Source organism: Poecilia reticulata, linkage group LG5, assembly GCF_000633615.1.
Source record: "Poecilia reticulata strain Guanapo linkage group LG5, Guppy_female_1.0+MT, whole genome shotgun sequence".
Lineage (NCBI taxonomy): Eukaryota > Metazoa > Chordata > Actinopteri > Cyprinodontiformes > Poeciliidae > Poecilia > Poecilia reticulata.
The window spans coordinates 23,391,475-23,407,807 of record NC_024335.1 but is presented as its reverse complement, the minus strand read 5'-3'; the positions used below and the strand labels follow the sequence as shown (position 1 = coordinate 23,407,807).

General features: G+C 39.5%; 1 protein-coding gene across 4 annotated transcripts; it reads right to left on the bottom strand.

The window, feature by feature from the left end:
- Window positions 1–132: 132 nt before the first annotated feature.
- Window positions 133–15,346, bottom strand: LOC103465207 (protein polybromo-1). 4 transcript variants are annotated; one of them, XM_008409831.2, is made up of 30 exons: window positions 15,241–15,346; window positions 11,199–11,345; window positions 10,968–11,065; window positions 10,734–10,881; window positions 10,508–10,657; window positions 10,031–10,147; window positions 9,872–9,940; window positions 9,669–9,767; window positions 9,499–9,584; window positions 9,324–9,409; window positions 8,990–9,206; window positions 8,569–8,710; window positions 8,027–8,121; window positions 7,659–7,938; window positions 7,373–7,478; window positions 6,636–7,275; window positions 6,344–6,555; window positions 6,063–6,242; window positions 5,252–5,409; window positions 4,909–5,160; window positions 4,682–4,827; window positions 4,154–4,311; window positions 3,870–4,053; window positions 3,364–3,565; window positions 3,068–3,269; window positions 2,750–2,902; window positions 2,217–2,366; window positions 1,709–1,761; window positions 752–962; window positions 133–535 (listed from the first exon to the last, which is right to left on the bottom strand). In XM_008409831.2, the coding sequence occupies exons 2-30, from the start codon at window positions 11,334–11,336 to the stop codon at window positions 372–374; spliced, it is 4,896 nt and encodes a 1,631-aa protein (XP_008408053.1). In that variant the 5' UTR covers window positions 11,337–11,345; window positions 15,241–15,346; the 3' UTR covers window positions 133–371. The 4 variants fall into 4 exon arrangements, with proteins under 4 accessions (XP_008408053.1, XP_008408056.1, XP_008408057.1 ...); XM_008409834.2 differs by having other exon boundaries at window positions 11,295–11,345; XM_008409835.2 differs by lacking the exon at window positions 2,217–2,366.
- Between the last annotated feature and the right edge of the window lie 987 nt (window positions 15,347–16,333).

Here is a 16,333-nt window from a genome sequence, read left to right as displayed (position 1 = left end):
TTCATGTAAAAGAGATAGAAAATAAAGCTGACTTGGTCACAGACATCAATACTGATAATTATATTAAGCTGCAGCAAAAATAATAATACTTGTATTATTTAATTTACTAGTGTTGTAAATTAAAATCCAGTCTGAACTCCTCACAATTTTATTGTGAAATTATGGCATGATAACCTTCATCACAGATGAACAGTATTCATGATATACTTTGAATGAAATGAAATACAAAATGAAAAACAACAAAGCAGCTTCAACACAGAAGGCATATGTTATGAACACAAACATTACTTTTTTATAACAAAGAGTTTTAGTGAGCTTAAACCTCCTTCTGTTACACAGTTTTAGGAACAGAGGCTCACAACATCCACATGCTACTGGTTGTGCATCTGACGGATGTTAAGGGTGTCGCGCATCATCAGGTCACGAAGCCGCCAAAGTGCATCTGCCATGGTCTTGTGGGCCCCTTTGCTCTTCAACCAGTGGGACGGTAGTCTGCTTTCTTGCTCTTTTGTCAGGCGCACGTCTTGTTTTTTTACTGAAAACAGGAAAAGCATGGAAGAGGAATACAGAAATTACTTTACCGACCCATCACAAAATATGAAAAATAAATATGAATCCAATTAGAGGTCAAACATTCAAAATCTGAATTTTTATGTGTGCAGTGTGTACAGGAAGGGATCACATGATGGCTTTCGCCTTCACTACTAAAGGTATTTTTAAACATCGACCATCAACATCTTTTAAAAAGTACCTGTGAGAGCGTGGTCCCATTTGCTGACAGTGGAAGATTCTGCATTGAGACCCTCGATGTATTTGAGGTAGGCCTCTGAGTGCAGCAGCCGCTGAGATTTGGCAGGGGGAGACACAAACACTGGAGTGGAGGGCTGGTGGAGAGCTGGTTGGCCCAGATGGCTTTGTCCCGGGTATGGAGGCGGAGCCTGCTGTCCAGAGCCCAAACCCACCTAATGCAAACAAATGAAGGATACGCACTGTTATACGCACTGTGCCTTCCAAAAACACTCGTATTCCTTGAATATGAATAATACGTTTTGTTACATCACAACCACAAACCTCAATGCATTTTACTGGGTTTTTATGAGACAGAAAAACACATAATTATAAAGTGGAAGCAAAGGAATACTTGGTTTTCAATATTTTCTTATGAATAAAAATCTGGAAATTAAAGCAGCACAACATACTGATTCACAATCTTCTAGGTTTGCAGTATTACTCTTGTAAAGAACTGCTTGGATGCAATATTTAGTTGGATATTTCAAGTCACATTGCGCATGCCTATACTATATGTGGCCAGTTGGATGGTCTGTAACTGTGTAACTACCTCAGATTTACATTTTAGTGGCTAAGATGCTAAAGTTCACAGAATATAGTGGGGAATTTGCAATGAAGAAACAGGAAGAAATGAGTCAAAACAATGTTTGTTCATTTTAAGTGATACAGTCATCGCAGTATTCAGCCACAATATTCACAGGTTCGAAACTACATGTTTTCCTGACGTCGTGCAGCCCGTATCAAAAAATACATGATAGAAACAACTTACAAGTATAAACATGAGAGTAGCTTGGTAAACCGTATAATATAAAATGTACAATACTCTTACTGCCACCTTCTAAAAGCAGATGTACACCAGATCAACAGGCTTTAAAAATATTGTTTTTTTCAATCGCTATGACAGACCCAAAACGATTACCTGCGATCCATGCATGTTTCCTGCTGCTGATCCAATTCCCAGGCCGTTAACACCTGTGAGGATATTCAACACCATAAGCATCATCTCACATTGGAGGACGCCTATTACTTCCAATACCAATTCAGAACACATTATAAATGAACTACGATTGTTTTGATTTGACTTAAAACACAGAAATTATAATTATACAACGTCTTGTTGCAGAAGTGTGCTACACAAATAAACCTGACCTCATAAGAAGTGATCTTTGGCAGGTGCACATTTTGGTTGTCCAGCTAAAACTGATTTGTTTTTACCTAAAATAAATAAATAAATAAATAAATAAATAAATAAATAAATAAATAAATAAATAAATGCTGAATAATGACCCAACCTCAAAATGAGACCGACAAGTCATCAAAGAGGGAATCTCAGCCTAGTGACACAGGTAGCCCCTCCAGCGAGTCAGATTGGTAGACAGGAAGCAACTGCGTGGCAAATGGAGGGGTGGCTATGACGGCACTCTTACCGAAGGACGGCATTCCACGGAACCCAGGCATAACGGGCAGGAGACGTTGGGGAAAGACAGGCATCCCCATGTGATGTGGCGGTATACCAGCCAAACTAACCATGCCTTCAAATTGGTCCATCTTAGCTGTCCTATATACACCCATCACACCTTCTCAGGAGGGGACAGTGTCAACAACAAGACAACAACATGCATCAGTCAAACATGCACTCACTACCAAGCATGCATTAACAAGCTGATAAGCTGTCAACTTGGTGATCAAGCTGTAATGACAACAAAATGCAAACAGAAAAGGAAAACTATGTGAAGCACATGCATTACAATGAAGCCAGGTTGAAACATAATTAATATTATGTATGTTACCACTTGCATGTAATGAAGTGGTATAACGCTGGAGCCAATGTAAAATTAAACCACAACACACTGACAAGAGGTGGTAAAGACACAAACAAGCAGGAGACGTTAGCAGTTTAGCTTCTCATTCCCGTCTTTTAGGGGACAGTGGGCATCCATCTGCATCCATGAGGGGTTACCTGACACAGGCGTCATGCTGGGATTTAGTATCCCCATGGGGGTTGGGGCAGGCACTACCCCCATCAGGGCCCCTACTGGGGTACCTGCTCTTGGGGACGTCTGATGATGGCCCCTCTCGCGCTCCTGTTGTTCGGCCACTTTAGCTGCTCGCTCTGCAGAACAAAGAGGTTAAAAGTTCAAAGTCAATGCAAAAGTACTCACAGGAATACACTGAAGTTTTCAGTACTGATATGACAAAATGTGAAAAAGTTTAACGCCCATGAATGCATCTGCAAAATGTCCAAAATGAATAATTTTGGACAATAATAATTTCTTACCTTCATATTCTGCTTTCCTGGAGCTGTCCAGGTTCCTCCACTCTGTGCCAACAAGACGGCTCAAATCCCCAAAGGAGAAGTCCGGGTGCTGAGCTTTGATGACCGCTCGCATCTCGCTACTGAACAGGATGTAGCCACTCATGTTGATTTTCCGCTTCGAAGCTTCTTTCTTTGCAAGCCCCTTCATGGATTTAGGAGTCGACTGTAACCAGACATGCAAATACAAGATCTAACAATGTGCAGGTTTTGAAAGACAAGCAATCCACCACTATTCAATCAAATACAGTCTCCCTGACCTGTGGAGGGGTGTATGACATCATGTCCATGTCACTGTTCATGGAGGATTGCATCTGAGGAAGGGAATGATCCCCCAGCTCCCCATCATCATCCCCAAGATCTTCCAGCTCTTCATCAGTCATATCAGCAAACTTAGCTTCAAGTTCCTCAATTTTCCTGTCCAGCAGAGGAGATGGTTCTTTCTGGGGAACTATCAGCTTCCTGACAACGGAAAACGAACAAAACTCACTTCATCACTCTGACACACCTTTCATAACTCACTTTTCTTTTTTCAATCTTATAATTTTTTTAAATTAGAGTACACATCTGCAAGTTTTGTCTTAATAAAAAAAGAATAAAGACAAATAACAACAAATATGTATAGAAAAATTGGTGCCACCTTGGCTGTAAAGCTGGACCTAACGGTTCTGGACAGGAGTTTCACACTTACTTGTCATTAAGTAAACATCTTGTCACTTCTTTCTGCCTGAAACATCAATTTAAATATTTAATAGCAGCTCTTTACCTGAAATAGTAGATTTCATCTTCTACCACCTTCCCAGAGAGGGAAAAACGCTTAAGTCCCTTGAACTTCTTCATTTGCTTTTCACTCTCGATGTAGCGACTCTCACAGAGAAGAACGTTTTCTTCAGGCACTTCAGTGGGCCGACAGGACAAGTATTCTTTGAATGATGCCACAACGCACTTTCCTGTGCAATCAAAAGTTATTTAACGGCTCTGATCATCTTTGCTTCATTGGCTGTAGGGCATTACATGTTGATTTGAATTCCTTGCACATTAAAAGGGTACCTATGATGCAGGTCATGGGACAAGCCTCCTCCAAGTTGCTTAAGAACATTTCCTTCTTGTAGAACATCTTAGTCGGTTCGTGCTCCGTCTCTTCAGGATGGATAAAGATGGGGCCAAAGAAGTAGCCTGCTTCATCTCGCATCCACATTTTCTCAATTCTGGAAATAAGAAAAAGAAACCTTCAGAGACCTTTCTGTCAGATGGCTTCGTTTTAAAGGATTTTTTTGATTCTACAAGTATGGGCAATAATCAGGTTAATTGCTGTCAATTTCTGATGCCAAGGAGACAGAGTAGATTTTCACAAAGGGACAGGTTGTTTTTGGTAGCTTTTATTCTTTATACATATATGAAAACAGCATTTTCTATTTGCTAAGATTGTCTGCCTTTAACACACAGTGCTGAAAAACCTTTTTTGCGGCACTGTGTTTCTCAGCAATTAGTGACAACTGAACCTTTTTAACTATAAAGCATACTCTGGCTTTGCCGGCAGAGAAACATCATCCTTATTTTTTAATTATTTTACTCTACCTGCCCACTCGGTGGCGCACCAGCCCATGAGAAGCAATGTACACGCAGTCTCCCACTTTCAGCCACAGGTTGTTGTAACAGAGTTGCTCGTAGTACTGACAGCCTGGTTCTCCGTTGGTCACATCCAGTGGAACATCCTCCCTCTCCTGTGAACATTAAATGGTCCTGATGTAAAAAAATAAAAATAAACTGATCGTTTTCACCTGAACTACAAAGCCGCTACTTACTTTGTCTATAATACCATCAGTCGTTTTGCTTTCTTCTACAACCTCTGGTGGCTTGTCATCTTGCTTGGTGACAAACATAGAAGCAACTCGCACCACTGGCAGGGGGACATCTCTGGGAACAAATCGAACCGAGCTGAGGGGCATGGCCCACATCTTGATCTTCTTAAAGGACTTCGACTTGGCCGAGTAGCGAGACTCGCAGACGTAGACATCCTCCTGCCTGAATCCTTCTGGGGAAAGCTTGAAGTACTCCTTTAATCACAAGCATGTTCAGTGAAAACTCAAAAAGACAAAAGAAATTCTCAACATTAATTAAATGCAGATTGACACAGCAAACGTATACCTTCACAAACATGACCACACACTTCCCCAGAATTTTGCTGATAGGAGCTTTGTTGTAATAATCGCTCTTGAAGACTTCTTTCTCCAAGAATTTTCTTGTTGCTAGATGAAATGTTTCGTTTGGCCTGTAGAACCAGCAGCCGTACAGCCACTTCTCCCCTGTGTGTTTCGGAGGTTGGAGAGAGAGGCATAGATCAGCTTTAAACATGTTAAAACAAGGATGGATTTAAGGTGCATGAAACTATATAATGACAAATATATTAAGATAAAGAAACTCCACTCAAAATTACAGATTTTAATTTTGAGCTTTCCCACACTTCACAGCCAATACAGCTTCATCTCTTCTGGGAAGGCTTTCCACAGAGTTCAGAAATGTGTTTATAGGAATTTTTGAAATTCAGAAGTGTATTTTTGGGAAATTTGGAAAATTCCCCAAAACATGTGACATGCTTATCAATTTTTTCTTGCTTACATTTGCTTTCACTTTTTTTTCACGAATCCCTAAAGATTGAGAGACAAATACTAAGTAGTGAGAACATTTTTTTCAAATTTAACAAGCTGGAATCCTAAGAACAAGCAGAGTTTGAATCAATGCATGAATTTTACACTATGTCAAGTATTTCATTCAGGCAGTCTTTTGTAACTGTGATTTTGCACAGGTTGATATTGCAATAATAATTGCGATTTAAAATAATACTTTACACCGTATTGCCAATACCTTTCACAATACAGTGAAAACAAAAGAGGAAAAGGGGGGAAAAAATGATGACATTAAGATTTGCTTTTATGTTTTATAATATGATGAGACTTGCCTGTATCATCTTCCCAAAGGCGTTCAATGTAAATGATATGTGGCTGGAGGTTAGGCTCTGCAGGCTCCACATAAACATAGTCTCCCACGTGGTACATGCTGTCCTTGAAGCTGCAGTCCTGACTGTACGTACGCTGAACCTGCCACGAGCCTCCAACAGTGCCCTCTCTCTTCTCTGCCTCTGCGAAGAAAAAAAAAAGAAAAAGTTTTAATTAAAACAGCAAAACGTCCTGAAAGTTTTCATAGTGATACTGAAGAACCGGATGATGTTTCAGCGCATACCCCTTTTCTCCTCTTCTCTCTTAATTTTGTCCTCCTCAATCTCTTTGGGAAGCTTTTCCTTCTTTTCTTTTTCCACATCGCTGTGCAAGTGCTTCGAAGTGTAGCTGAGGGCGGGGGACATCAGGATCTCTCCGTTTTTGCACAGCTCATCTCTGATGCGAATGAAAAACTGCTGCAGCTCCACTGCATCCTCAAAGATCTCCGAGTCAGTCCTGTAACGAATGCACGGTATAAAACTAGCTTTGGGTTTTCCTTTAAAACACAAAATAGTGCACTTGCAACAATACCTGACCTATTTAATCGTCTGGCCTTTTCCAGAACTTCAAACATGTGGTCCTGAAACACATCCAGCCTCTTGTACCGGCCCCTCTCCACATTTTTCCTGACAATATCGAAATTGAGCGCCGGCTTCTCTGGGTTGGTGGGATCTGCAGCAGGAATCTCTGCGAGAGAATCGCTGTAGCAACGCCCTTCGTCGTCTTGATGACCGAGCACAGAAACAAAGAGACTCCGGATGAGTTCCTGGATGAGGCGGGGCACGTCGGGAACGTGATTGTCCTCTCCTCCTTCCAGTTCCCGCCTCGTCTCCAACAGCACCTTGTGCAGCAGCAGAGCGTCCCGGTAAATCAGAGATTCGGGCTCGTTGTAGGTGCACGCATTGTTGAACATGAGCACCAGGTCTTCGACCAGCGCGTCCACGTCCTGGTACTTGTTAGCCAGCATGTGGCTCTTGATCTTCTCCATGTCTACAGGCTTCTTGATGGCGATGTAGTAATCGGGCAGCTCGGCACGAGATGGAAGCCGCAGGAAGATCGTGCTGAGGCGACGGCCTCGCTTATCCGTGTAGTTCTTTACAGCTTCGTAAAGCTCATTCAGTTTCTGCTGCAAGGGTGTCAGGTACTTGGACTTTTTCAGAGAGAGGCTATTCTTTCCTGGAATAAAAAAAAATAAAAAAGCAGATGGGTGTGAATATTTATTCAAATGTAAAATCAATGGATTACTTCATACCAAAAAGACTGAAAGACATACTTATTTTTAACTTTGGAGACATAATATCATCGTCATCTGTTGCTGGCCCAAGATCTCTGCGTCTGTCTTCCATGATCTTCTCAAGAATGTCTGCATCATTGTAGACCTACACAAACAGAGAAGGGAGTCTGTGGTGTGGATTGCACTTTAGTGGTATTTTTTAAATTATGCTGATGAGAACAGGAAAACAAATGTGCTCTTAGTGTTTTTGGCATTTTTAAAAATAAGAACCAACTAGAACTACTGAAAGAGAAACAATGGAAGTCAGATACAAGCTAAATGTTACCTGGGAGCCTTCTTCATTGTAATGCCTGGCATTGCGGAACATCAGCTTCATATCCTCCACCATTGCATCCTCAGTCATGTACTTGTCTGAGCGGATGTTGTAGTCGATGGTCCTGAGGTCCATTGGTTCCAGGATAACTTTGTAGTAATCAGGGTAGTCCTTCTTAGATGGCTTCACCATGAAGAGGTCACAGAGTCTCCGGCTGGTCCCGGCCTCTCTGGCTTCAGTAACAGAGGCTAGGAGGGCTTTCATTCGATTTTTCTTTGTGTTTTTCTTGTGGCTGCAAACCAAAAAAGGTAACAGTGAGGAACGAAGGTCAGTTCCACAAAAATAGGTGCAGGGTTGAATGTTTTAGAGTCAAAGTGTACCTTTTTCTTTTCGTGCTGCTGGTGTCGGATGTGGCCGAGGAGAGCATGCTGTCGCCGTCATCATCGGTTCTCTGCAAAAGCTCCTTTCTCTTCATCTAGTGAGGAAACATATTGAGATACACTGACTTGTAAAAAAAAAAAACATTTATGCTCTTTGAACCTTTTCACATTTTCTCACATTACAACCTCAAATTTCATTGCCATTTATTGGGGTTTGATAAGACAGACAACGTATTTGTGAAGTGGAAGGAAAACAATAATGTTTCTAATCAACTTTTTTGACGAGACACATTGCAAAAGGTCGCTGAACGACTGTCATAGTGTTCCTACCACCGGCCTCAGCACGTTTTCTAAGGAAACCCTGGACCAGTTCAAGGGACATTAATGCTGTACTGTTTGAATTCATTTGAAACAATACATCTTTGAAGCAAAACATAGCTAATACATCTGAAAATGCAGATCATTCTAAAGCATCTGAGACAATGTTCCTGCTGAGCCAGCACATCTGAATGAAAACCATGAGCCACAAAAGCTGAGCTGACCTGCTGGATGTGCTGAAGCTTGAGCGCACGTTTGTAGATGGAGGAGTGGGGAACGTTGTAGCGTTTGGCATTCTCAAACATCAGCGTCAGATCAGAGTCAATATGCTCAACACTCTCATATTCATTGTTCTTCATCTTGCTCCTGCAAAAGAAATATGGGCACCGACATATGGGGCAAAGAAATACAGTAGATGACAAAGAAACATAGAAGACAAAATATTTGTTGCACAAACTACAAAACAGTGGGAAGGGTAATGTCTAGATATATAAATATTTTTCTACAGTCTTATTTTCTTTCTCTACACTCATTCAGATCCAGGAAATACGGAGGTCAAATTGAAGACTTTTCCAGGCCCATTTACGTGACATGCGTGCACAGACACGCAGACATGAAAACAGATCGGTATCAGTTTTGTCATACTTGATCTGATGCAGGCAGACCGGCTGACTGATCTGCTGGTAATAATCGGGGTAGTCTTTCCTAGAGGGCAGCTGCAGGAAGGGCTCAGAGATCAGCTGGCCCTGACTGTTCCTGGCTCCCCGAACAGCTTCGTAAAGCTGGAAGATGGGGTTGCTCATGTCAATGTTCGATGTCATACTCTCTGCTTCGGATTCACCCTCATCATAGTGGACAGTCCCTGATAAGATGTAGGAAGACAACAAAATATATGTCAATTACAATGATTATCACGCTGCTTAATATTGAACATCAGTGTGTAGTAGCATCACGTCGATCTGATCAGATAAATAGATACCAGAAAGTATACCCTCCTCATCACTTTCATACTGAAGAGCCATAGTGATAGCTGAGAGCCGGTCTCCCTGGACGGACCTTTTATTTCTATCAAAGAAAAAATAATAAATAATAAACCGATGAACTCAATTAAGAAGTTAACACCAATGTGATTTCAAGAGTTGATACTTTACTACCTGATGCGAATACTGGACTTGATTGGCTCTCCATGTTCCATCTCGGACTTCTTTTGTGCAAAAACCTTTTTAATAGTGTTAGCGTCCTGCATCCCAATAGCAGATTACAGCTGGTTATGTCAAATGCCAGCAGCAACATGCTACGTTCAAGCTACAGGTTAAAGACTTACCTTGAAAACCTGCGAACCGGGCTCGTTGTAGGTTTTGGCGTTCTTCACCAGCAGGTCTACATCTTTAGCCATGGCGCTGACACATCGATAATTGCCCAGCTAAGATAAATATTAGATAGGATTTTGTTGTTGTTAGTTGATAAATAAAGTAAGACATCAGATAAACACATAACACTGAAATTATTAGATCTCTATAAGTGTACCTGGATTTTCTGAGCAATGAGTTTCAGATCTATTGGTTCTTTAATTACAGCATAGTAATCTGGATATTGCTAAATAAAAAAGAGAGAACAGCAAATCAAACTAGATTTAGACATGTTAATGCCTTCTTCCCATCAAAAACGTTTGTTTTTTTCTTATACCATTTTGGACGGAAGCTTCTGGAAGAGCTCGCTGACCAGGCGACCACTTGGCTCAGTGTAGGACACAACAGCATCGAGGAGCTGCTCCAGAACTTCTTTCAAACAAGCTGACGCACTCTGATTACGACAATTAAGCCCAGAAATTAAAAAACCAAATACAGTTTGGAAGCATATACTGTAGATGACAAAATATTACTACCACTTTGACATTTCCATATTTTGTCAGGTTAAAAAAACACAAGCTTTAATGGGTTTTTTTTATTGGAGTACTGCGTGATATGAAGACTTGCTTTCTGACCAACGAAGTGAAAGTATTTGAGTCTCACTCCCAGGCTGCTTTCTGCCTCCTGTGGTATTACTTACCTAAAAGGCACTCGTGTTTTTTTTCTCACTCATAGAACCATCTTGATAATTAGTGAGTTGCACATACACCTGTTTAAAAAAATACATGGTAATAATCAGATCTGTAAGTGTCACCTCATCTTCAGTGGAACCTCCGGGGTTTTCTTGTGCATTGTATCCATCGTCATCGTCATCTTCATATTCCCCCCTTTGAATAAACTCATTCTTCGTCCGGAGGTAGAGGTCCCACAGCTTGCAGGCTGCTCTGTACTCAGGACTGTCCGACTGTTTTCATTAAAAGAGAATTTAGTTTTTCAGCTCTGCCCACTATTAGTAATAGTAGCTTTATGGGAGTTCACACCTTATAATAAGTCTTTGCATTGTTGAACAGAAGCTGGAAGTCACTGGTTAGCTGATCGACATCGTCATACTCCTCCATCTTTAATTTCTGCTGGATCTTCATCATGTCAATGGGCTGAGACACCACATGGTAATAGTCTGGCTGATTCCTGAGTCAAAAAGGTGACATTTGCTCTATCCAGTGTTCTTACCTACACTACACTGTAAAAGTTTTAATAGGTAACTTCGTCCTCACCTTCGTTTGGGTGCTCTGATGAACAACTCACACAGCATCCGGCCGTGGTCGTCCTTGTAATCTCTGATTGTGTTGTACAGCTCATGGCACACAGCAATCTGGAAAGGCAACATTTAAAACACTGAAAATTATCAGCACCCTTCACCATTATAACCCCCCTTCCTTAAATCTGTGTTGTACAACAATTTTCAAAGTTCAAAGAAAAACAGCGACTGAAATGTGTAAAATTACAGGATCCACAGTCGGAATGTTTGAGGTCCTTCTCCTCTTTCTCCCAATTGAAGACACTAACGAAGTCTGGCTATCGTCAAAATCTCCTCCACTCACACTGCTAGAAGGGGACGTCGCCCGTCTCCTTTTCAAGGCCATGACGAACCCCTGAGAACACAAGGGTCAGTCAAGTAACAAACAGGCACAAAATCCTCTCTGAAATGAAACTATTGATAAAGTGTTTAGGCTTAAAGGACAATTACTTTGTCACATGGGGTCAAGTGGCTTTTTTCTTAATCCACTGTTAGAACAATATATGGTATTTTGGGTTTACTCATTTGACCTTTGTCTGACCTTTAAGTTTATTTGGAAATCTCAAACATTTTGGTTTGATAGAAAGGCATAAACAGAAAAAAAATCTATAAGAGGGTAGATACTTTTTACACCACTTTTTCATTCACTGGGGTCTCCTTTAGAATCACAGAATAAAAGACAGAAATGTTCTTTAAAATGCACTTTCAAGAAGCCAATAGTGATTTCATTAAGTTTCAAACACCATTTTGGGGTTTGTTTGAAGGCCTTTCAAAGTTTTCTTTTTTACTTTGGTTTCTTTTTCCACTCATTTTCAGTCCTATGTGTAATAAAGGTTTAATGTCCTTTCTAAATATGGAAACTGTTGAACAAAGAACCAATTTAAATAGGATCTTAAGGAACTGTGTTGCAAACTGCCAGTCTCAAACATACAAAGAAAAAATTTAAAAGACTGCAAGAAAAAAATGGGAGAAATAATCATTAAGCCTCCTTAAAAAAAAAAGAAAATCACAGGAAAGTCTTTGTTACCCTTTTCATATTAATCAGAAAATGTATTCCCTTACCTAACAGACTGTTTTTTTCTCAAATGCAATGATTGAAGAGATGAATATTTTCAAAATGAATATGCTGGAAAGCAACAGGGTTACCTGCAACAAATAGTAACAATGACCCTTAAAAAAGGAAAGCAGAAGATCTTTTGGTGGTAGAAAATGTTTTATTAGAAATGAAACTTCAAACCATTTTTTATGAAAATGCAATGGATGCAAGCTGACAAGCACAGCCAGAGGAAAGATGATGCATACATGCAAAAGAGCTCCCACATTCATTTGTACATGTTCCCCAACATCAAGCAAAAAAAATAAAATAAAACTCAACATCTGGTTTCATTATATGGGAAGTGTGTGGAAGTTGAAAAAAAATATTGCAGTGACAATAAAAAGCAACGATAACCATAACTCAGCTCTGTACAAGAATGAGAAATTCAGAGTTGACAGTAACCGTTTTCTGCAGATCTCAAAACCTTAAAACCTGAGATCAAATTACAAACAATCATAAGAATAAATTTCATTGATACAAATTAGCCCAAATCAAAACTACTTCCAAAAGTTGATGATTTTGGACACAACACTGAAGTTAAAAAGAAAAGGAGCGAGCCCGTCCAATGTTTTTATCACAAGAATCAAGTGGAGAACACAATGGTTATTTAGTAAATTAGTATTTTGGCCATTAAAATATCAGTTGTGGACATCAAAGGCTTTGAAAGTCTGCACCATCAGTCAAACTTATTATGGGCATTTGAAATGCAATATCTGACTAAAATCAGCACACACTCGGAAACTGCGATGAGGATTGCAATTCAATATATTATGCTGTTCTAGTTCAAAACTTAAGAAAAGATTGACAATATTCAAACCAACTCAGTAAGTTTGAATATTGTGAAAAGGTAAAATATTTGATATTCTTTTTTTTTTTTAAAGCTAAACTTTTGTTTTATTGATTCATTAAATACAAAGTGAAAAAGACTATTTCTTGTAATTTGATGATTATGGTTTACTGACAATGGGAACCCAAAATTCAATCTCTGAAAATTAGAATGCTACAGAAGATCAGTAAAACGAGAGATATTTTCAACAGAAATGTCAACCTTCTGAAAAGTATGTGCATTTCTATGCAGTCAATATTTGAGTGCACAGATCGCATCCAATGCAGCATGTTATGTGATCAGTCTGCGATTCTGCTGAGGTGAAATAGAAATCCATGTTGCTTTGATGGTCATCTGCATCGCTTGTTTTGCTGTCTCTCATCTTCTTCTTGACAATACTACTCCATGGATTCTCTGTTGGGTTTTGATTGGCCGGTTTCCTGCCCTATCAAACGCAGGAACATCATGGTCATAGCATCAGCTTAGTTTTAGTTCCTTCGTCAGTGCAGACCGTTGCCTAGTGCTTCTTGAAAATAAAATCAACATCTTCATTTAGCTTCTCAGTAGGACGCATGAAGTGCTCTGACATTTTCTCTTCGATGGCTGCATCGACTGTGGACTTCAGCAAACACAGTGGACTAACACCAGCAGATGACACTGCATCTCAAATCATGACTGACCTTCAACCAATGAGGATTTCATACCTCTCCACCTTTATTCCAGACAATGGGATCTTGATTTCAAATTAAAGTAAAGTATGGCTTTTGCTTGACAATCTTCTCAAGGCTTGTTACACATTTTTTACTATCACACTATTGCTTTCCACTAAACTTTCTGTGAATATACTTGGATATAACACTATGTGAACAACCAGCTTCTTTAGCAACCTTCTCTATGACTCATCCTCCTTGAGGAAGATGTCTTCTGGACATCTGTCAATGATCAGGAAACCTTTGCTGGAGTTTTGAGTTAATTAGCCAATTAGAATATGACACTATATGTCCAATATTTAACTTTTTCATCCATCCATTCGTTCATTCTCTCGGGAGAAAGTTGGGGTGCACAAGTCAGCAATCCATCACAGGGCAACACGGAGAGAGATGGGACAAACAAGCAAGCACATACACACTCACACCTAAAGATAATTTAGAGAGACCAATGAACAGTCATGTGTTTGTACTGTGGGAAGAAGCCAGAATACCTGAAGAAAACCCACATATACACAGGGAAAACATGCAAACTCCATGCAGAAAGACCCTGGACTGGGATTCAAACCCAAGACCTTCTTGCTGAGCAAACGTAGCTTTTTTTCCCATAATATTCTCATTTTATGATACACTGAATTTTGGGTTTTCATTACCTGTAAGTCATAATCATCAAAATTACAAGAAATAAAGGCATGAAATATATCACTCTATTTTAATAAATCTACATTAGATATAAACTTCTCTATCTGAAAAGGACGACAAAAAAATATTGAGCTTTTTCCACAGTTCTCTTAATTTTTTTTTTTTATGTGTACACTGTGCTTATATACTGGTGAGGGCAAGTGAAGACTAAGGGATACCAACAATTGTGCCAATAGGAATTTTGTCAAAAACACTTTTTACCAATAAATGTACCATATTCAAAAAGTTTGGCTTTTTCAAAAATTGTCTGTCAGATCATGCTGCTGTGCTATTTTTTGTCCCCTCACATCTTTCACAGGGTCGCTGACACTTTTGTCTGCATCTGCAAGCAGCCTATTAACATTACATGCACAGGGCCATAAAGCATATTTATATCTAGTAAAACTACCATTACCCCATAAAGCTTGAAATGTATACGATTGTTTAAATACGTTATACGATGTCAATTATACAAATTACTGTCATTTTTAATGAGCTCTTCTGTCCTTAATTTCAAAAGAAAAGTGAGATTATCACCATTTAAAATTCAGTTTAAATTCACCTTAAATGACCGACTATAGCAGTGATGTCAGAGGTCTGTCTCCAGGTAACAGCCCCCCCTCCATCCTATAATGTCACGTAGCAGCTGGCTGTGGTCCAGAGTGCCCACATCAGCAGACAGCTAACCCACTGAGCAGCAGCAGTAGGAGCAGCTGTCCGCCAAGTGTCACTCAGCGTGGACAGGTACAGACCTCCAGACAGCTAACGTTAGCTACAATCAACGGCTGGCCTGAAATATCAAACACTTTAGACAAAGGCTGCAGCTGGAACGAGCAACGTTTTAAATAGTTTAAAAAAAAAAGAGCTGCCATTAGATGGTATCGACGACACATAGCGGAAAATCATTTCGCCTAACCCCCTGACACGCCTGCGTCCTTACCTTCGGTGGGGACGGTAACAAGACCCACAGAATCCTAAGCTGCTCGAAAGCCAATCACCTATCGATTTTAGACAGGCAGTGAGACCTGTGAAGCTAACGGCTATTCTATTCTCGCTTCCGTTGACTTGCTTTCAAAATAAAACGATTCAAATACATTAAGAGGGTTTATCCTAATATTTATCGTCTTACACTTGAAAAACGTCTAAAGGTCCTACACGATTTAATTACATATATATTACAAAACATATCTGTGGTAAGTTGGAAATAAAAAAAAAATTAAATAAGTTGTCACGTTACTGGTAACTATATTCAACTGACTTCCGGTTAGTTCAAGTTTTTCGATCAGGTTAACCTCGCCATTAAAATCTATTCGGTTTACATAGATTGTATCTATCTACGCCTTTGTTGTTTGTCTCATTAATAACTTGCAGCAAAAGCTGAGTGACTTCTTGTAAAGAAAAGAACTGTCTTCTTTTCCATCTTCTATTTGTGGGGTGCATCAAAGTTGTCTTATTAAAAAATTCTTCTCCTGTCTGTTAGTCGTCTAATATTGCTTCCTGTTTAGAAACTCCAACACCTCCATCCTTCCTTTTGGGCTATATGTCTCAGCAGTACTTGAACACTGATTGATGGGCAACAAGGGTTAAACCTGTATCATATTCTCAAGTGCAGTGGAGTGGAGTGTTTAAAAGACTGGAGTATGGATAAGACGGAGAGGAGTAAAATGTATCTCATAAATATTATTTTGTTAGATGAGCATGTGCTTGATTGTGATAAGATAATTTCTAGTAAGAATTTATAATTGCATTTTCCTTGTCTCACTTTTGAATAATTAATTATACATGATAGCTGGTGTGTCAAAGCACACCTTAGTTGTATTTATCAGTTCCTTTATTGTTTTGATAATAGTTTCTTAAAGTGTTTATCCTCTTTCTGACTGTTACCATGACTAGCATAAAAACCTCATCCTTCACTATATTAAAGTTCTGCAAGTACATGATCTAAGCATTAAATATTCAATTTTTTTTTGTTTTAATTGCTTCAGGATCATCAATATGAATTAAACAGCATTTATTTATTATTCCTATTAAAT

Coding starts and splice junctions, on each gene's coding strand:
- LOC103465207 (XM_008409831.2), bottom strand. CDS start 11,336: ATGGCCTTGAAAAGGAGACGGGCGACGTCCCCTTCTAGCAGTGTGAGT. Junction 10,658..10,733: donor ATGCAAAGACTTATTATAAG/GTGTGAACTCCC, acceptor TAATGAAAACAG/TCGGACAGTCCTGAGTACAG. Junction 536..751: donor ATGGGACCACGCTCTCACAG/GTACTTTTTAAA, acceptor TCCTGTTTTCAG/TAAAAAAACAAGACGTGCGC.